This window comes from Pelecanus crispus, chromosome 1, assembly GCF_030463565.1.
Source record: "Pelecanus crispus isolate bPelCri1 chromosome 1, bPelCri1.pri, whole genome shotgun sequence".
NCBI classification, from domain to species: Eukaryota; Metazoa; Chordata; class Aves; order Pelecaniformes; family Pelecanidae; genus Pelecanus; species Pelecanus crispus.
This window is the reverse complement of record NC_134643.1, coordinates 1240686-1261140: the sequence shown is the minus strand read 5'-3', so window position 1 is coordinate 1261140 and position 20455 is coordinate 1240686. Positions and strand designations below refer to the sequence as shown.

General features: G+C 64.4%; 2 protein-coding genes across 2 annotated transcripts in view; one reads left to right on the top strand and one right to left on the bottom strand.

The window, feature by feature from the left end:
* Positions 1–1133: 1133 nt before the first annotated feature.
* SND1 (staphylococcal nuclease and tudor domain containing 1) overlaps positions 1134–20455 on the bottom strand; it is a 168046-nt gene continuing 148724 nt past the window's right edge. Inside the window, exons 17-24 of the mRNA XM_075728195.1 lie at positions 9073–9261; positions 7406–7547; positions 7158–7281; positions 6977–7046; positions 3794–3907; positions 3491–3694; positions 2203–2247; positions 1134–1199 (exon numbers count right to left, since the gene is read on the bottom strand). Of these exons, the coding sequence (XP_075584310.1) occupies positions 1134–1199; positions 2203–2247; positions 3491–3694; positions 3794–3907; positions 6977–7046; positions 7158–7281; positions 7406–7547; positions 9073–9261 (954 nt within the window). The remainder of the gene's footprint in view (positions 1200–2202; positions 2248–3490; positions 3695–3793; positions 3908–6976; positions 7047–7157; positions 7282–7405; positions 7548–9072; positions 9262–20455) is intronic.
* On the top strand, positions 16420–18381 carry LRRC4 (leucine rich repeat containing 4). The gene has a single exon (XM_009493684.2). It carries the CDS (start codon positions 16420–16422, stop codon positions 18379–18381), a length of 1962 nt encoding a protein of 653 aa, XP_009491959.2.

Sequence of the window (20455 nt, the reverse complement as noted above, 5' to 3'; positions counted from 1 at the left end):
GCAGGATCTTGGCCCAGACTCTGCACCACCAACACCACCACCGCTGCCACCACTGCTGTCACCGCCACCACCACTGCCACCACCACCATCACCACCACCACTGCCACCACCCCTGCCACCACCACCACTGCCACCACTGCCATCACTGCCACCATCACCACCACCACCACCGCCACCACCACCACTGCCACCACCCCTGCCACCACCACTGCCATCACCGCCACCACTGCCACCACCGCCATCACCACCACCGCCACCACCACCACTGCCACCACCCCTGCCACCACCGCCACCACCACCCCTGCCACCACCACCGCCATCACCATCACCACCACCACCACCACCACCGCCACCGCCACCACCACTGCCACCGCCACCACCACTGCCGCCGCCACCACCACCCCTGCCACCACCACCGCCATCACCATCACCACCACCACCACCACCACCACCGCCACCGCCACCACCACTGCCACCGCCACCACCACTGCCGCCACCACCACCACCGCCACCACCACTGCCACCACCAGCACCACCACGGCCACCACCGCCATCACAATCACCACCACCGCCACCACCGCCACCGCCACCACCACCACCGCCAGCAGCTCAGGGGCGGCCCCCCAACCCCCCAACTGCCCTCACCCACCGCCGCCAGGCGTTCACCGGGGCCGGACAAGCCCCCCCCGCTGCCGGGGGCTGCAGCCCCCCAGCTCCCCCCGGAGCATCCCCCCCCCCCCCCCCGAGCGGTCCCAGCCTCGGGGCGCAGTTTTGGGGACAAGGTGGGGTGGCGGGGATGGCGGGGGGGTGACCCCAGCATTTTGGGGACCCCCCCCCGGCAGGGAGACGCCACGGCGAGACACTTGACTACTTTTATTTGGCCTCCGAAGCTTTAAATACAGGCCAGGGGGGCGGCGCTGGCGGCGGGCAGGACAGAGGGGGGCAAATTTGGCTGTCAGTCGGACCAAGGCGGGGGGCCGGGGCTGCCCCCCACCCCGGCATCCCCGGGGCGCGGAGCTGCGGCCCCCCTCCTCGGCTGCCCCGGCCCCCCGGGGGGACGGGATGGGAGGGGACGAGGCGGCGGGGGGGACGTTAGTGTGGGGGGCGGCGGCGGCGGGGCCCCGAAGCATCCCTTAGCGGCTGTAGCCGAATTCGTCTGCGTCGTCCGCGCGGAAATCCCCGTAGCGCCAGAGGTTCAGCTGCAAGAGAGGGCACGGGATGGGGCCGCGGCCATCAGGGAAGCGGGGAATCGGGGAACCATGGAATCATGGAATTGTGGAATTGCTGAATCATGGAATCGTGGAATTGTTGAATCATGGAATCGTTGATGTTGGCCAAGCCCTTGAAGATCCCCCAGCCCAACCATTGACCCAACACTGCCAAGGCCACCACCAAACCAATTAAGGGCAGAGTCATAATTAATTTTATGCTTCCTGGCTTGGGGGCTGGATTCATTCTTTTTTAATGAAAGTAAAACTGGGAATCATGGAATCATTGAGGTTGGAAAAGCCCTTCAAGATCACCCAGCCCAACCGTTGACCTGGCGCTACCAAGCTCACCACCAAACCCATCAAGGGCAGAGTCATCATTTCATCTTGCCTGCCTTGGGGGCTGCATTATTTTTTAATGAAAGTAAAACTGGGAATTAATGGAATCATGGAATCGTTGGGGTTGGCAAAGCCCTTCAAGATCCCCAGCCCAACCGTTGACCCAACACTGCCAAGGCCACCACCAAACCCATCAAGGGCAGAGTCATCATTTCATCTTGCCTGCCTTGGGGGCTGCATTATTTATAATGACAGTAAAACTGGGAATCACTGAGGTTGGGAAGGATCTCTAAGATCATCAGCCCAGCCGTCACCCCAACACCCCCATGCCCACTAAACCATGGCCCCCAGTGCCACCTCTGCCCGTGTTTTGAACCCCTCCAGGGCTGGGGACTCCCCCACCTCTCTGGGCAGCCTGGTCCAGTGCTTGGCCACTCTTGCCATGAAGAAATTTCTCCCAATATCCAACCTAAACCTCCCCTGGCGCAGCTTGAGCCCATTCCCTCTCGTCCTATCGAGCTGCGGGGCCGCATCCAGCATCACCCCAGAGATAGGGGGCTGCACCCAGCAACCCCCCCAGACACAGGGGGCTCCCCCCAAGTCAAGGGGGGTGCATGGGGCACCCCGGGCTCCCAGCCCGCTCCCCCACACTCACCCGGGCGCTCTTGGCCGTCTCCTGGGCGTTCAGGTACTCGGTGATCTGTGGGGACAGAGGCTCGGGGTGAAACCCCCCTCCTCGAGCCCCCCGGGCAGCCACCGAGCCCGGGGATCGATGCGGCATCAGGTGAGCCGGGGAGCGGCCACGACACGGCCACCCGCGGGGCAGAGCCCACCCCACCGAGTGCGGGGCGGGGAACCCCCCGTCACCCCAACACCCCGACACCCCAGCAGGATTGGCACCCGGGGCCGAGGTTCAAGGTTGGGGTCCAGGACTGGGACCCAGGGTTGAGGTTCAGGGTTGGGGTCCAGGATTGGGACCTGGGGTTGGGGCCTATGGCTGGGTGTTGGGGCTCAGGTTCAGGGCCAGGGGCCACATTTGGGACCAGGAGATGAGGTCCAGGATTGGGACCCGGTGTTGGGACACAGGGTTGGGGTCCAGGATTGGGATGTGGGGTTGGGGTCCATGGATGGGACTTGGGGTTCAGGTTCAGGGCCAGGGGCCACATTTGGGACCTGGAGATGAGGTGCAGGGTTGGGACCTGGGGTTGGGATCCAGGGTTGGGGTCCAGGATTGCGACCCAGGGACGAGGTTCAGTGTTGGGGTCCAAGATTGGGACCTGGGGTTGGGGTCTATGGCTGGGTGTTGGGGCTCAGGTTCAGGGCCAGGGGCCACATTTGGGACCAGGAGATGAGGTCCAGGATTGGGACCCGGTGTTGGGACACAGGGTTGGGTTCCAGGATTGGCACCCAGGGTCAAGGTTCAGGGCTGGGGTCCAGGATTGGCACCCGTGGTGAAGGTTCAGGGTTGGGGTCCAGGATTGGGACCCGGGGTCAAGGTTCAGGGTTGGGGTCCAGGATTGGGTCCCAGGGCCAAGGTTCAGGGTTGGGGTCCAGGATTGGGATGTGGGGTTGGGGTCCATGGCTGGGTCTTGGGGTTCAGGTTCAAGGGCCAGGGGCCACGTTTGGGACCTGGAGATGAGGTGCAGGGGTGGGACCTGGGGTTGGGGTCCAGGATTGGGACCCGGGGTCAAGGTTCAGGGCTGGGGTCCAGGATTGGGATGTGGGGTTGGGGTCCATGGATGGGACTTGGGGTTCAGGTTCAGGGCCAGGGGCCACATTTGGGACCTGGAGATGAGGTCCAGGTTTGGGACGTGGGGTTGGGACACAGGGTTGGGGTCCAGCATTGGCACCCGGGGCCGAGGTTTAGGGTTGGGGTCCAGGATTGGCACCCAGGGTGAAGATTCAGGGTTGGGGTCCCAGATTGGCACCCGGGCAGCACCTACCACTTTCTGGAACTGCTTCTCCTTGCGCACCTCCACCATGACCAGCCCCTCCTTGACCAGCCCCAGCCCCACATCGCTCTTGGAGTCGGCGAACTGGAGGGTGACGTGGGGACAGCCCGGTCCCAGGTGCTCCACGTTGAGCAGGCACTGGGTGTTCTGGATGTCCCGCACCACGCTGTCCACCGCGTCCGCTCGCGCGTCGTCCTGCCGCACCGCACGGCGTCGGACACCGGGGTCCCACCGGGGACCCCGGAGCCCACCCGGCTGACTTCCCCGCATCCCGCCCCCGCGCACCCAACTTACGTCCTGGGGCACCTGGATGAAGGCGAACTTGTACTCGGTGGCTTGCGCCGGCAGGACGCGGGTGCTGAAGGCGGGCGGCAGAGCGGCCAGGCGCGTGGCGGGCAGCGTCTCCTTCTGCGGGGGCAGAGGGTGCTGGCGTTGGGAGGGCACCCAAGGGTGCTGGGCGACCCCGTGATGGAGTTGGGAGGGCACCCAAGGGTGTTGGGCATCCCTGTGATGGGGTTGGGAGGGCACCCAAGGGTGTTGGGCATCCCCATGATGGGCTCCCTGGCGCTGCGGTTGGGAGGGCAGCCAAGGGTGTTGGGCAACTCTGATGGAGTTGGGAGGGCACCCAAGGGTGTTGGGCATCCCCATGATGGGCTCCCTGGCGCTGCGGTTGGGAGGGCAGCCAAGGGTGTTGGGCAACTCTGATGGAGTTGGGAGGGCACCCAAGGGTGTTGGGCATCCCCATGATGGGCTCCCTGGCGTTGGTGTTGGGAGGGCACCCAAGGGTGTTGGGCAACCCTGTGATGGGGTTGGGAGGGCACCCAAGGGTGTTGGGCAACTCTATGATGGGTTGGGAGGGCACCCACGGGTGTTGGGAAACCCTGTGATGGGCTCCGCGGTGCTGGTGTTGGGAGGGCACCCAAGGGTGCTGGGCAACCCTGTGATGGGTTGGGAGGGCACCCACGGGTGTTGGGCATCCCTGTGATGGGGTCCCTGGTGCTGCGGTTGGGAGGGCACCCAAGGGTGCTGGGCAACCCCATGAGGGGGTTGGGAGGGCACCCACAGGTGTTGGGCAACTCTGTGATGGGCTCCCTGGCGCTGTGGTTGGGAGGGCAGCCAAGGGTGTTGGGCAACCCTGTGATGGGGTTGGGAGGGCACCCAAGGGTGTTGGGCATCCCCATGATGGGCTCCCTGGTGTTGGTGTTGGGAGGGCACCCAAGGGTGCTGGGCAACCCTGTGATGGGGTTGGGAGGGCACCCAAGGGTGTTGGGCAACCCTGTGATGGGTTGGGAGGGCACCCACGGGTGTTGGGAAACCCTGTGATGGGCTCCGCGGTGCTGGCGTTGGGAGGGCACCCAAGGGTGCTGGGCAACCCTGTGATGGGTTGGGAGGGCACCCACGGGTGTTGGGCATCCCTGTGATGGGCTCCGCGGCGCTGGCGTTGGGAGGGCACCCAAGGGTGTTGGGCAACCCCATGAGGGGGTTGGGAGGGCACCCACAGGTGTTGGGCAACTCCGTGATGGGCTCCCTGGCGCTGTGGTTGGGGGGGCACCCAAGGGTGTTGGGCAACCCTGTGATGGGGTTGGGAGGGCACCCAAGGGTGTTGGGCATCCCCATGATGGGCTCCCTGGTGTTGGTGTTGGGAGGGCACCCAAGGGTGCTGGGCAACCCCATGATGGCGTTGGGAGGGCACCCAAAGGTGCTGGGCAACTCTGTGATGGGCTCCCTGGCGCTGGCATTGGGAGGGCACCCAAGGGTGCTGGGCAACCCTGTGATGGGGTTGGGAGGGCACCCAAGGGTGTTGGGCATCCCCATGATGGGCTCCCTGGTGTTGGTGTTGGGAGGGCACCCAAGGGTGCTGGGCAACCCTGTGATGGGGTTGGGAGGGCACCCAAGGGTGTTGGGCAACTCTGTGATGGGCTCCCTGGCGCTGGCGTTGGGAGGGCACCCAAGGGTGCTGGGCGACCCCATGATGGCGTTGGGAGGGCACCCAAGGGTGTTGGGCAACTCTGTGATGGGCTCCCTGGCGCTGGCGATGGGAGGGCACCCAAGGGTGCTGGGCGACCCCAGTGCCAGCTGGAGGGAGGAAAAGGTCAGCACCCAGCTGTAGGGATGGACGGATGGAGGGAGGGATGGATGGACAGACGGATACATGGATGGACTGATGGATGGACAGATGGATGGATGGACAGACGGATGGATGGATGGATGAGGGATGGACTGATGGATGGATGGACCAACAGATGGATGGATGGATGGATGCATGCATGGACGGACTGACGGATGGAGGGATGGACTGATGGATGGATGGACAGATGGATAGACAGACGGATGGATGGATACATGGACCAACGGATGGATGGATGGATGGATGGATGGACTGATGGATGGATGGAGGGATGGACTGAAGGATGGAGGGATGGACGGATGGATGGATGGACAGATGGACGGATGGATAGACGGACGGATGGATGGATACATGGACCAACGGGTGGATGGACAGATGGACAGACTGACACATAGATGGATGGATGGACAGACGGATGGATGTACGGATGCACGGACCAATGGATGGATGAACAGACGGATGGATGGAGGGATGGACTGATGGATGGAGGGATGGACGGATGGATAGACAGACAGATGGATGGATACATGGACCAACGGATGGATGGCTACATGGACCGATGGATGGACAGATAGATGGACAGACTGACACATAGATGGATGGATGGACAGATGGATGGATGTACGGATGCATGGACCAATGGATGGATGAACAGACGGATGGATGGAGGGATGGACAGATGGATGGCTACATGGACCGACGGATGGACGGATAGATGGACAGACTGACAGATAGATGGATGGATGGACAGACGGATGGATGGACAGATGGATGGATGCATGGACCAACGGATGGATGGATAGATGGACAGACTGACACATAGATGGATGGATAGACAGACTGATAGATGGATGGATGGACAGACGGATGAATGGATGGATGGATGGACAGATGGATGGATGCATGGACCAACGGATGGATGGATAGATGGACAGACTGACACATAGATGGATGGATAGACAGACTGATAGATGGTTGAATGGACAGACGGATGAATGGATGGATGGATGGACAGATGGATGGATGCATGGACCAATGGATGGATGGATAGATGGACGGATGCATGGATGTGCGGATGGATGGACGGACAGATGGACGGACAGATGGACGGATGGACAGACAGATGGACAGACGGATGGACAGACGGACGGATGGACAGACAGATGGCTCCACACCCCAAGACAAGGGGCACGATCCTGGCCCCGCCTGGTGCTCGGCAGGTGGGGGACACAGCACGGCTGGAGCTGGGGGGCTCCAGTGGGCACCCGGCGGGGGGCTGAGTCAGCACCCAAGGGTGCCCCCCACCCCACCCCACCCCACCCCACCCCCCCGGCACGGCGAGCGCTCACGTTGCCGTAGTCAATGTAGAAGATGTGGACTTTGGCGGCCGACTCCACCTTCTCCACCCGGGCCCGGTACCTGGAGGGCGGGATGGGAGGTGGTCACCCCCAAAACCCCGTACCTCAGCGTGGGGCAACGCCGCCCCACGGCCCCACGGCCCCACGGCGCGGGGGGCAGCGGGGCCCTCACCATTCTCCGTCGACGAACTTGGCGATGCAGAAGTCTCCGCGGCGCGGGGCGTAGGAGCCCTCCACGGGCGGGTGGCTGCCCACCTCGGCGCGCATGTTCTCCATCAGCTTCTCCAGCTGGGCGCCTGCGGAGGGACGGGATCCAGCACCCGCCTCTGGCCGCCCCCACCCCTCGGGCGAGAATTTGGTGGATTTTGGGGGCTGCCCACCAAAACGGAGCCCCCCACCTCTGAGGCCGCGTCCCCTTACCCGTCTCCACGTCCTGCACGTAGAAGTGGAGATCGTCCGTGATCTCCGTCACGAAGACGGGCTTGTAGTTGGCCGTGCGCTCCTTCTCCTCCAGCACCGGCACCACCTCCTCCACCGGGGTCTCCTCATAGTGGGACCACACCTGGGATTGGGGGGGACACACGCGCTGCTTGGGGGACCCCACGGCCACGCTCGATGCCACCGGCAAGGGGATGATGGCTGTGCTGGCACCCGGAGCTTCCCTGGTCCCCAGCACCCTGCATCCCACGAGCCTTGGGGTTGGGACATCCCTCAGGGTGGGGACATCCCTGGGGTGGGGACATCCTTTGGGGTAGGGACATCTCTTGGCATGGGGACATCTCTTGGGGTGGGGACAACCCTTCGGGTAGGGACATCTCTTGGGGTGGGGACATCCCTTGGGGTGGGGACATGTCTTGGGGTAGGGACATCCCTTCGGGTAGGGACATCTCTTGGGGTGGGGACATCCCTTGGCGTGGGGACATCTCTTGGCATGGGGACATCCCTCGGGGTGGGGACATCTCTTGGGATGAGGACATCTCCTGGCATGGGGACAACCATTGAGGTGAGAACATCCCTCAGGGTGGGGACATCTCTTGGGATGAGGACATCCCTTGGGGTGGGGACATCTCTTGGCATGGGGACATCTCTTGGGGTAGGGACATCCCTCAGGGTGGGGACTTCTCTTGGGGTAGGGACATCCCTCAGGGTGGGGACATCTCTTAGGGTGGGGACATCTCTTGGGATGAGGACATCTCTTGATGTGGGGACATCCCTTGGCATGGGGACACCCCTTGGGATGAGGACACCCGTCGAGGTGAGGACATCCCTCGGGGTGGGGACATCTCTTGGGATGAGGACATCCCTTGGCATGGGGACACCCCTTGAGGTGAGGACATCCCTCAGGGTGGGGACATCTCTTGGGATGAGGACATCTCTTGGCATGGGGACATCTCTTGGGGTGGGGACAACCCTTCGGGTAGGGACATCTCTTGGGGTGGGGACATCTCTTGGCGTGAGGACATCTCTTGGGGTGGGGACATCCCTCAGGGTAGAGACATCTCTTGGGATGGGGACATCCCTTGGGGTGCGGACATCTCTTGGCATGGGGACACCCTTTGGGATGAGGACATCCCTTGGGGTGGGGACATCTCTTGGGATGGGGACATCACTTGGCGTGGGGACATCTCTTGGGATGGGGACATCCCTTGGGGTGGGGACATCTCTTGGCATGGGGACACCCCTTGAGGTGAGGACATCCCTTGGGGTGCGGACATCTCCTGGCATGGGGACACCCCTTGGGATGAGGACATCCCTCGGGGTGGGGACATCTCTTGGCGTGGGGACATCTCTTGGCGTGAGGACAACTCTTGGGGTAGGGACATCCCTCAGGGTGGAGACATCTCTTGGGATGGGGACATCTCTTGAGGTGAGGACATCCCTCTGGGTGCGGACATTTCCTGCCATGGGGACACCCCTTGGGATGAGGACATCCCTCGGGGTGGGGACATCTCTTGGCGTGGGGACACCCCTTGAGGTGAGGACATGTCTTGGCATGGGGACATCTCTTGGGATGAGGACACCCCATGGCACGGGGCCATCCCTCGGGGTGGGGCCACCCCTCGGGGCCGGTCCTGCCCCGCGCTCACCTTCTCCTTCTTCTGCTTGGCGGCCTCCTCGGCGGCCAGCAGCGCCTTGTAGTAGGGGCTGCGCTCGGCGGTGAAGTGGACCTTGGAGAGGGCCTGTTCCACCAAGGCCACCGACAGGTTGAGGCCCTCGATGTGCAGCCAGCCGATGAAATTCCCCGCCTTGTCCATGCTCTCCACCTCCACCTCCACCTGCGGGCACCCGGCGGGGCGGGGAGGTCAGCCGCAGCACCCCCGGCGGTGGGCAGGATTTGGGCCACGCACCCATCGCCACCCCACGCCCGCCCGCCCAGCCGCCGCCCTCGCGCCCCAGACGCTTGTCTCCATGGGCACCCAGCTCTGCTCCATGGGCAACCAGCTCTGATCCGTGGGCACCCAGCTCTGATCCATGGGCACCCAGCTCTGATCCGTGGGCACCCAGCTCTGATCCGTGGGCACCCAGCTCTGATCCATGGGCAACCACATCTGATTCATGGGCAACCAGCTCTGATCCGTGGGCACCCAGGAGATGCCAGGCAGGAGATGCCAGGCAGGGGATTCCAGGCAGGGGATGTGCAGGCAGGAGATGTGCAGGCAGGGGATGTGCAGGCAGGGGATGTGCAGGCAGGAGATGCCAGGCAGGGGATGTGCAGGCAGGAGATGTGCAGGCAGGAGATGCCAGGCAGGGGATGTGCAGGCAGGGGATGTGCAGGCAGGAGATGCCAGGCAGGAGATGTGCAGGCAGGAGATGTGCAGGCAGGAGATGTGCAGGCAGGAGATGTGCAGGCAGGAGATGCCAGGCAGGGGATGTGCAGGCAGGAGATGTGCAGGCAGGAGATGCCAGGCAGGAGATGTGCAGGCAGGAGATGCCAAGCAGGAGATGTGCAGGCAGGAGATGTGCAGGCAGGAGATGCCAGGCAGGGGATGTGCAGGCAGGGGATGTGCAGGCAGGGGATGCCGCGCCAGCAGGAGATGTGCAGGCAGGAGATGCCAGGCAGGAGATGTGCAGGCAGGAGATGTGCAGGCAGGGGATGTGCAGGCAGGAGATGCCAGGCAGGAGATGTGCAGGCAGGGGATGTGCAGGCAGGAGATGTGCAGGCAGGAGATGCCAGGCAGGGGATGTGCAGGCAGGGGATGTGCAGGCAGGAGATGCCAGGCAGGAGATGTGCAGGCAGGGGATGTGCAGGCAGGAGATGCCAGGCAGGAGATGTGCAGGCAGGGGATGTGCAGGCAGGAGATGCCAGGCAGGGGATGTGCAGGCAGGGGATGTGCAGGCAGGAGATGCCAGGCAGGAGATGTGCAGGCAGGGGATGTGCAGGCAGGGGATGTGCAGGCAGGGGATGCCAGGCAGGAGATGTGCAGGCAGGGGATGTGCAGGCAGGGGATGTGCAGGCAGGGGATGCCAGGCAGGAGATGTGCAGGCAGGGGATGTGCAGGCAGGAGATGCCAGGCAGGGGATGTGCAGGCAGGGGATGTGCAGGCAGGAGATGTGCAGGCAGGAGATGTGCAGGCAGGAGATGCCAGGCAGGGGATGTGCAGGCAGGGGATGTGCAGGCAGGGGATGTGCAGGAAGGAGATGCCAGGCAGGGGATGTGCAGGCAGGGGATGTGCAGGCAGGGGATGTGCAGGCAGGGGATGTGCAGGAAGGAGATGCCAGGCAGGGGATGTGCAGGCAGGGGATGTGCAGGCAGGGGATGTGCAGGCAGGGGATGCCGCGCCAGCAGGAGATGTGCAGGCAGGAGATGCCGTGCAGGAGATGCCGTGCAGGCAGGAGATGTGCCGGAGATGCTGCGCCAGCAGGCGACGCTGCAGATGGAGCCCGTGGGCCCACCCGACGCCTGCCCGCGGAGGTGGTGGTGGTGGGGGGGTCCCCGTGCCCCCCGCCCCAGGCCCACCCTGCCGCGAAGAGCCCAGACCCCGCAGGAGGAGCACCCCAAAAGGGGGACCCCCGGGGGGTACCGGCCACGGGGGCGGGGGGAGCGGGGGCCGGCCAAGCCCCGGCGCTTCTGCGCGCATAAAGCCCCTTTGAGCGCGTCCGCGGGGCGGCAGCGAGCCAAGGCTCCCGGCACGCGCCCGGCATGCCGATGGCCTCCGCCGCCCGCTGCCGCCGCCGAGGAAGAGGAGGGAGCCGGGAGCCGCCGGAGCATCCTCCTCTCCGGGAGAGCCGGACCCCTCCGGCTGTGCCCGAGGGGCCGTTGCCGAAATCCCGGACCGCGGCGCGTCCCGCGCCTGGGCTGCCGGGCGAGCGGGGTCGTTGCCAGCAGCTCAAAAACGCGTTTGCTTGGTACGGCGAGTGCCACGGCGGGCAGGGTCGTGCCCGCAGGCTGCACCGTGCCCGCGGCCGCGGTGCTTGGTCCGGATCGCCCGGAGCAAGGCTCTGCGGCGGCCTCCGGCACGAAGCCGCATTTCCATCTAGCGGCAGCCGGATCGAACGGCAACGGGACGCGGCGCAGCCAGTGCGGCACCGCACGCCTCGGCCCCGGCTAAACTTGACCCCCGGGGCAGCCCTGTCCCAAAGCTTGGCCGTGCCAGGCCGGCGTGGCCGTAAGCGCAGCCGCTCGCGGTGCGGCGGGCGCTGGCAGAGCCGGGGCGCCCGCGGGCGCGTGCCCCGGCTGCCACACGCCGGGCGAACACGCGTGCACGAACGCGCAAGCGGCCGCGTGCCCCGCACACGGAGCATCTCCTGCCGGGATGCCGGGGAGCTGCAACCCGCCGCCTGCACCGCTGCCCGCTCCGGCGAGCGCCGAGCCCCGGTAACGGCGGCACCGCAAGGCCTCCCGGTGCTGCACCGACCTCCGCTCCGTCACCCCGAGCACCGGCACTTTGCCGGCCGCATTGCTCCGCCATCAATCCCTCGTCAAGGGGCCGGTGGCTAATTGCATCCGCCTGGCTGGCAGCCGCCCGGCCGGAGCTGCAGCGGGGCCGGCGGCCAGCTGGTGCGCGGCGGCGGCGGCGGCGGCGGTGGCGCGGCTCGGCACCGCGGTGCTGCCGGGGATGAGCGGAGGGTCGTCGTCTTCCCGCAGCCCCTTCCAGTCGCCGGAGCCGCGGCCCAGGACGGGGTTTGGCTCGCGGCCGGTGCCTCCGCCACGCGCCCGGCACCGGCATGCGCCATCCCGGTGGCCGCGGCACCGGCCACGCCGCTCCCTGCCGGCGACGGAGGAGGGAGAGGTGAGGTTTGGGCCGAGCGGGAGACGGACGAGCCCTTGGGCTGCTCGACTGGCGCCACGTCGCGTTGATTTAATTACCCCGCCGTAGCCTTCTGCGTGGTTAATTGTGTTCGGCTCTGCCGGCGCCGCCGGACGCGGGGCTATTTGCCCATGCCGAAGCTCATCGAGCCTGTCCCAACCTTTTCGCCGTCATGTCAAAAAGCCTCCGCGGCGTCCTTCTTCCCCTTCCACCGCGCAGGCCTCCGGCCCGCCGCCTGCCACGGCACGGCACGGCGTCGCCGGCACGCTGGCGGAGCAGGATGAGGCCCCGGAGCGCCCGCCGGCCCCGGGGATGCTCGTGCCGGGCTGATCCGTGGGGAGCGGCACCCCCCGCACGCCAGGCGGGACCCCCACGCCGCGTCCCCGTGCCCTGTGCCGCGGCGGCGTCGCCGGCGAGCGGGATGTCGTTGGGCCGGCGGCGGGGGGTTTGGGGGACCCGCTTGCGGGGTACGGCGAGGCCGCGGGGTCCCGCGGCACCGGGGGGGACGTGGGGCCGTGCCACCGACGCGGCGACGGTGACCCCCAGCTGGTTGCTGGCACCTTGGGGTGCTGTCGCCCCGGGCGTCCCCAAAAAGCCACCCCTGGGCACCCACCGAGGCGCCGCGACGGCTGCGGGCACCCTCGGGTGACGGCTTCGAGCGCGGCCCCGCACGCCGGGGGTCCGGGGAGGGGCGGCGGGGCCATTGGGGGGGCTCAGCGGGGACCCAAATCCCCGCGCCTCACCCCAAAGCTTCGCCCCGGAGCCGCGACCCTCGCCCCCGGCGGGTGCCGGGGTGGGACAAGGTCACCGCCGCGCCGCGCCGGGACCCCCGCTCCCCGGCCTCGCCCCGCGTTGGGTGCACGGCCCCGCTCCCGGGGCGGGGGTCCCGGCCCCGCTGGGTGCTGCCGGCGCGTCCCGCGACCCCCGTCCCACCCCGCATCGCCCCGACGCGGGGGTGCGGGGCCCGCAAATCCGGCACGGGGTCCCCAGGGACGCCCGCCGGGGTGCAGGAGAAGCCGCAGAAGATTTTTTTTTTGGGGGGGGGGGGGGGGGTTAACCCCCCAACAACGAAACGAGCTCCCAAGTTCCCCCCCCCGTCGCCTCACCCCGCAGCCCCCCGCAGCGCACCCACGCCCCCCACCACCTCGCTGCCGGCCTGGGGGGCACCCAGGATTCCGGGGACCCCCACCCCAGGAGCCCCCCCCGGCGCTGCCCGCCCGCGTCCTCGTTTGCTTTTATTAATTAAACCTCCGGAGCTGCCACCCGGGGCCGGGGATGCGTCGGTGCCGCCGGCGGGGGTCCGCCGGCACGGCGGCGGGGGGCCAGGCCCCACGGTGGGGGGCACAGCCCCCCAGTGCCCCCCTCCCCACCCACGACGCAAGTCGGGGTGCCGCTCCCCTCGCGGCGGGGGCCACCGCGGTGCCGGCGCCCACGGGACCCCCGGGGTGCTGGCGGTTGCCCCCCACCCAGTAATGGCAGGGGTTCGTTACGCGGCCGGCGCTAATTACCCACCCGCAGCTCCCGGGGGGCCGAGGCGGCGGCGGAAGGAGACCCAGGCCCGGACCCCAAAATGCAGGCAGCGCCCGCGTGCCCGCGCGCCCACTCCCCAGCCCACGGCGGAGCCGGACCCACGCCCCCCCCCCCCCCAAAACGCCGCTGCGGAGCCGCTCTCGTCCTCGCCATCAGTGTCCCAGCTTGCGTCGGGTCTCAGCCTTGCGCCGGGGCTGCAGCCAGGGTGGGTGGCGGGTCCTGGGGGGGTTTTTTTTTTTGGGGGGGTGGGCAGCCACGCGTGGAGATGCGCGTGTCTGTCTGTCTGTCTGTCCCGTGTGTCCCCCCCCCCCTCCCCGCATCACCTTAACACCGCCGCGCCGCTCCGTCAGCGCTGCGCCGAATCCGTCCGTCCTCAGCCCGCAGCCGGGGGGGTGGGGGGGGGGGGGGGAGTAGGGGGGATCCCCTTAATCCCTCGGAGCGGGGTTGCGGGCAGGGAGGAGGAGGAGGAGGAGGAAGCTCATCCCGCATCTTCCTTTCCCGGGAAGCGGGAAAAGAGCGGAATTAGCTCCCGGCCGCCGCACGGGCGAGGCGGGGGGGGGGTTGCGGGGGGGGGGTGGGGGGTTGGGGGGGGGTGCAGCGGGGGGGTGCGGGCCGGTGGCGAGCTGCCTTGCCCCCCGCGTCCCCCCGCGTCCCCCCGCCCGTGCGTCAGCGCTGCCTCCGCGCCGCCGCTGAAGGACAAAAGGATGCGAGAGCCGCCTGCGCGGCTGCCGGCCCCGCACCGCCTTCCTCCTCCTCCTCCTCCTCCTCCTCTTCCTCCTCCTCCTCCTCCTCCTCCTCCTCCTCCTCCCAGGCGAGCGCCGGGGCCCGGGCGGGGACGCGGGGCGGGGAGGTGGGAGAGGGGCCGGGACCCCCCCCCCACCCCCCCCCAACCCCTCAGCCCCCCCAAAAGCCCCGCACCCAGCGCCCCGGGGCTCCCCCCCGCCGCCGGAGCATCCCCCCCCGTTCCCCGCCTCCGCGCCCCGGGCCGGCTGCGGGCCGCGGCCCCCGAGCCCCCGCCTCGGGCTCTTCCCGGCTCCCGGCTTCCATTTTCCGCCTCGCTCGCCCGGCTTTTCATTTTGCCTTTTTTACTCGGTGATTTTTTGTGATTCGGGGTTTTTTTTTTCCCTTTTTTTTTTGGGGGGGGGGGGGGTTCTTTGTCTTTTTTTCTTTTTGCCTTTTTTTTTTTTCCCCTTTGGCTTTTTTTCTTTTTGCCCTTTTTTCCTTTTTTTTTTTTTAAATTTTTTTCCCCTCTCTTTTCCCTTCCCCCCCGTTTTTTCCCTTTCCCCCCATTTTTCCCTTTTCCCCCTCCTTTTTTTCCCTTTTCCCCCTCCTTTTTTTCCCTTTTCCCCCTCCTTTTTTTTCCCTTTTCCCCCTCCTTTTTATCCCTTTCCCCCCCCTCCTTTTTATCCCTTTTCCCCCTCCTTTTTATCCCTTTCCCCCCTCCATTTTCCCCTTTTCCCCCTCCTTTTTACCCTTTTCCCCTCCATTTTTCCCCTTTCCCCCCTATTTTTTCCCTCTCCCCTCCATCTTCCCCCCCCATTTTTCCCTTCCCCCCTATTCTTTCCCTCTTCCCCCCTATTTTTCCCCTTTCCCCCTCCATTTTTTTCCCTTTTCCCCCTCCATTCTTTCCCTTTCCCCCCTCATTTTTCCCTTTCCCCGCTCATTTTTTTCCTTCCCCCCATTTTTTTCCTTCCCATTTTCTTCCTTCCCCCATCTTTTCCTTCCCCTTCACCTTCTCCTTTCCCCCATCTTCTTCCTCCCCCATCCTTTTCCTTCCCCCTTTTGCCCTTTTCTCCCCATTCCCCCTTCTTTTCCCCAATTTTTTTCCTTCCCCCTTCCCCCCTCCTTTCCCCATTTTTTTTTTCCTTCTCCCCGCACTTTCCCCCTTTTCCCTCCCCCTTCTCCTTCCCCTGTTTTCCTTTTCTTTTCCCCTATCTTTTCGATTTTTTTCCGTTTCCTTTCTCCCCTTCCTCCCCCCCCGCCCCCCATTCCGCCCCTTCCCCTCCGCCGCTTCCCCGCGGGGGGGGCCGCCATGCCGGGGCGGCCGGGGCTGCCGGGGCGGCCCCACGGGCGGAGGTGCGAGGCGCGGCCAGCGCCGGGGCTCGCCCCCCTGGGGGGCTGCCGGGCCCCCGCTTAGCCGGGCCGCCCCCCCCCCCCTTGCACCGCAGCCTCCAGGAGCCATTTTGTCTTTTTTTTTTTTTTTTTTTTTGGGTTCTTCCTCCCGAGCCGCCCCCCCCCCCCCCCAAAAAAAAAAAAAACCCCGCTCCCCGCTTTACCGCGCGCCGAGCACCCCCGGAGCGGCCCCCCCACCCCTTCCCCAGGTAGGTACGGCTGGAGAGGGGGGCTCGGCGGGGCGGGAGGGCCCCCCACCCCTCCGACCCCCCCGGCACCTAGCGTCGCTTTTTCATTTCTTCCATATATATATATATTTTTTTTTTTTTTTAAGCCAATTTTTCATTTTTCCGCCTTCCTCGCTCCCTCCGCGCCCCCCCCACCCCCCACCACCGCCCCCCCCCCCCCTCCCCAAACCCCGGCCAGCCGGGCCCAGCTTTTCGGCGAGCCGGGAGCGAGGGGTGGGGGGTGGGGGTCCCTGAGCCGGTTCTCCTTTTCACGCCGACATCCCCAGACGATGGTGAACGATGACCGCGCCACATCATGAAGCTCTCGTGGCAGGTAACTGTGCACCACCACCGCCGCCGCCGCCGCGCCTGGAGAGCTGCCCTGGTCTCCTACCTGACCGTCCACGCGTGGATCCTCTACGTCGCCGCCGCCTCCCCCGGCCCCCAGAGCTGCCCCTCCGTCTGCTCCTGCAGTAACCAGTTCAGCAAGGTGGTCTGCACCCGGCGCGGCCTCGCCGAGGTGCCCCCCGGCATCCCCTCCAACACCCGCTATCTCAACCTCATGGAGAACAACATCCAGATGATCCAGGCGGACACGTTCCGTCACCTGCATCACCTGGAGGTCCTGCAGCTGGGCCGCAACGCCATCCGGCAGATCGAGGTGGGGGCTTTCAACGGGCTGGCCAGCCTCAACACCTTGGAGCTCTTCGACAACTGGTTGACCGTCATCCCCAGCGGGGCCTTCGAGTACCTCTCCAAGCTGCGGGAGCTGTGGCTGAGGAACAACCCCATCGAGAGCATCCCCTCGTACGCCTTCAACCGCGTGCCCTCCCTCATGCGCCTGGACCTGGGCGAGCTGAAGAAGCTGGAGTACATCTCCGAGGGGGCTTTCGAGGGCTTGTACAACCTCAAGTACCTCAACCTGGGGATGTGCAACATCAAGGACATGCCCAACCTGACGCCCTTGGTGGGGCTGGAGGAGCTGGAGATGTCGGGCAACAACTTCCCCGCGATCCAACCGGGCTCCTTCCACGGGCTCAAGTCCCTCAAGAAGCTCTGGATTATGAACTCGCAGATCAACCTGATCGAGCGCAACGCCTTCGACGACCTGACGGCGCTGGTGGAGCTCAACCTGGCCCACAACAACCTCTCCTCCCTGCCCCACGACCTCTTCGCCCCGCTGCGCTACCTGGTAGAGCTCCACCTGCACCACAACCCCTGGGACTGCGACTGCGACATCCTCTGGCTGTCGTGGTGGCTGCGGGAGTACATCCCCACCAACTCCACCTGCTGCGGGCGCTGCCATGCCCCGCTGCACATGCGGGGCAGGTTCCTGGTGGAGGTGGACCAGACCTCCTTCCAGTGCTCGGCGCCCTTCATCATGGACGCCCCCACGGACCTCAACATCTCCGAGGGGCGGGTGGCCGAGCTCAAGTGTCGGACTCCTTCCATGTCCTCCGTTAGGTGGTTGCTGCCCAACGGGACGGTCCTGAGCCACGCGTCCGGCCACCCGCGCATCTCCGTCCTCAACGACGGCACTTTGAACTTCTCCCACGTCTTGCTGACGGACACCGGGCTCTACACCTGCATGGTGACCAACGTGGCGGGGAACTCCAACGCCTCGGCCTACCTCAACGTGAGCACGGCCGAGCTCAACACCTCCAACTACAGCTTCTTCACCACCGTCACGGTGGAGACCACCGAGGTCTCCCCGGAGGACGTCTCGCCCAAGTTCACCAAGCCCGTGCCCACCGCGTCGACGGGCTACCAGCCGGCGTACACCACCACCACCACCGTCCTGGTGCAGACCACGCGGACGCCCAAGCAGGCGGCGGCGCCCACCGCCGACGCCGCCGACGCGGCGCAGACCAGCCTGGACGAGGTGATGAAGACCACCAAGATCATCATCGGCTGCTTCGTGGCGGTGACGCTGCTGGCCGCGGCCATGCTCATCGTCTTCTACAAGCTCCGCAAGCGGCACCAGCGGCGCAGCACCGTGACGGCCGCCCGCACCGTGGAGATCATCCAGGTGGACGAGGACATCCCGGCGGCGCCGGCGCCGGCCGCGGCGGCTCCCGCCGGCGTTGCAGGTGAGGGGGCGGCGGCGCTGCCCGCCGCGCACGACCACATGAACTACAACGCCTACAAAGCGGCGCACGGGGCCCACTGGACCGACAACAGCTTGGGCAACGCGCTGCACCCCCCCGGGACCACCCTCTCGGAACCCTACGTCATCCAGACCCACACCAAGGAGAAAGTGCAGGAAACCCAGATATGACGGGAAGTGGGGGGGTGGGGGGGGGGGTTTGGGGGGGCTTTTTTTTTTTTTTTTTTTTTTCCCCCCCTTTTTTTTTTTTCTTCCCTCTACGCCCCGCCGCCGAAATCCCGAACGCAATAGAATGCACAAAACCAGAACGGGGGGGGGGGCGGGGGAAAAAAAAAAAAAAACCAAAAAAACCCAATCGACGGCGACAAAAAATAAAAAAAAGGGGGGGAAAAATATATATATAGACAGCAACTTTTGTACAGAGCGGGGGAGAAGACTTTTTTTTTTTTTTCTTGTACATGCTTATATATTAAATCTATGGGCTGATAAGAGAAGCAGATTATATTAAAATTTAAAAAAAAAAAAATCCAACAAAAAAAAAAAAAACCCCAACAACAACAAAAAAACCCCAACAACAAAAAAAAAACCGACCCACCAAAACCCGACAAACCAACCCAACCGCAAAGAAACTATTTTCTAACTCGCAAGTTCTATTTAAAAAGAAGGAGAGGAAAAAGCAAAAAAAAAAAAAAAAAAAAAAAAAAAAGGCAAAAAAAAAAAAAAAATTTAAATTTGCGGAGAGCGGAGCGGCGGCGGCAGGGCCCCGTGCGCGGCGCGGGGGAGACGCCGTGGCGGGGAGCGCGGAGAGGAGCGGGGCGGGGGGTTTTTGGGTTTTTTTTATTATTTTGGGGAGGGGGAGTTTGGGGGGGGGAGAGCAGGATGCGGCCGGACCCCCGTCCCACCGCGCTGCCCCGGCCGCCTTCACCGGCCGCGCCGGCTTCGAGCCGGAGCAGGGAGCGGGACGGCGGCGCCAGCCGCCGCGCTGTGCCAAAATCTTCCAGATGCAATAAAAAAATTAATTTTTTTGGGTTTTTTTTTTTTTTTTTTTTTTTTTTTGGGGGGGGTGGGGTGGGGTGGGGGGGGTTTAGGGTGCAGCCTGTGGGCCGGGACCGGACGCCTGCAATGTATTAAAGCAAAAAAAAAAAAAAAATGAACAGCAAAAACCCCCGGGAAAGGGGGGGAAAAAGCCCCCCCGGGGGGGTGGGTGCCCCCCGCCGCGCTCCGTGCCCCCCCCCGCCCACTGCACCAGCGCCGCCGGGCGAAGGCTCCTGGGGCTGGGGGACGGACGGACGGACGGACAGACCCCCCCCCGACACCTGACCTATGATTGTAGCCCCCCCCCAGCGGCACGCTGCGCTTTTTAGTCCTTTTTTTCCATTTTTTAATTTTTTCTTTTTTTTTGGGGGGGGGGGCTGTATTTTTTCCCCCACCCCCCCCCCCTTCCCCTTCCCCGCGGGTGGGATTAGGGACCCCCAACCCCACCCCAAGGGCTCGTGGAATTTGGGGGGGGGTCCGGGGGAATTTAAGGGCTTGGGGGGGCTCAGCCCGGTGTTGGGAAGGGGCTGCGGGGGCCACCAGCGTCCGAAATGGCTACCGGGGGGGGCGGTGGTCCCGAGGGCAAGCGCCTCTTGGGGGGGGTCCCGAGGGGCTCGGGGTGGGGGGGGGGGATCCTCCCCGGCCGCTCGGGCACCGGACCCACTTTAATTTCTTATTTTAGCTTTAAAAAGGAAACTGAGCGGAGGGCAGCGGAATTAAAATTAAAAAGCTGGGGGGGGGGGTGTCGGGGGGGGTACGGGGGGGCGGGGGAGGCGCCGCAGAAGTTCTACCTATATCTATATCGCGATATACGCGCCGGAGCGAGCTGACTGTACTCGGAGAAAAGAGAAAAAAAAAAAAAAAAAACACCAAAAAAAAAACCACCAAAAAAAAAAAAAAAAAGGAAAAAAAAAAAAAAAAAAAGATATCCAAGTGTATTTTTGTATTTTAATAAATATTGTTCAAAATTTGTAATGCCGTGTCCCTGAGGGGTTAAAGCCGGCGGCGGGGCGGGGGCTGCGGCTGTGTCCCCCCCTTCGGCAGCCCGAAAAGGTTCCTGTCGCTTTTTATTTTTAATTTTTTTTTGGCTTTTTTTAAAATTTTCTTTTGGCTTTTTGTAAAATTTTTTTTTTGGCTTTTTTTTTAAAAATTTTTTTGGCTTTTTTTTTGGGGGTGGGGGGGGTGGGGGGGGGTGTCTTCCCAGCAGTGA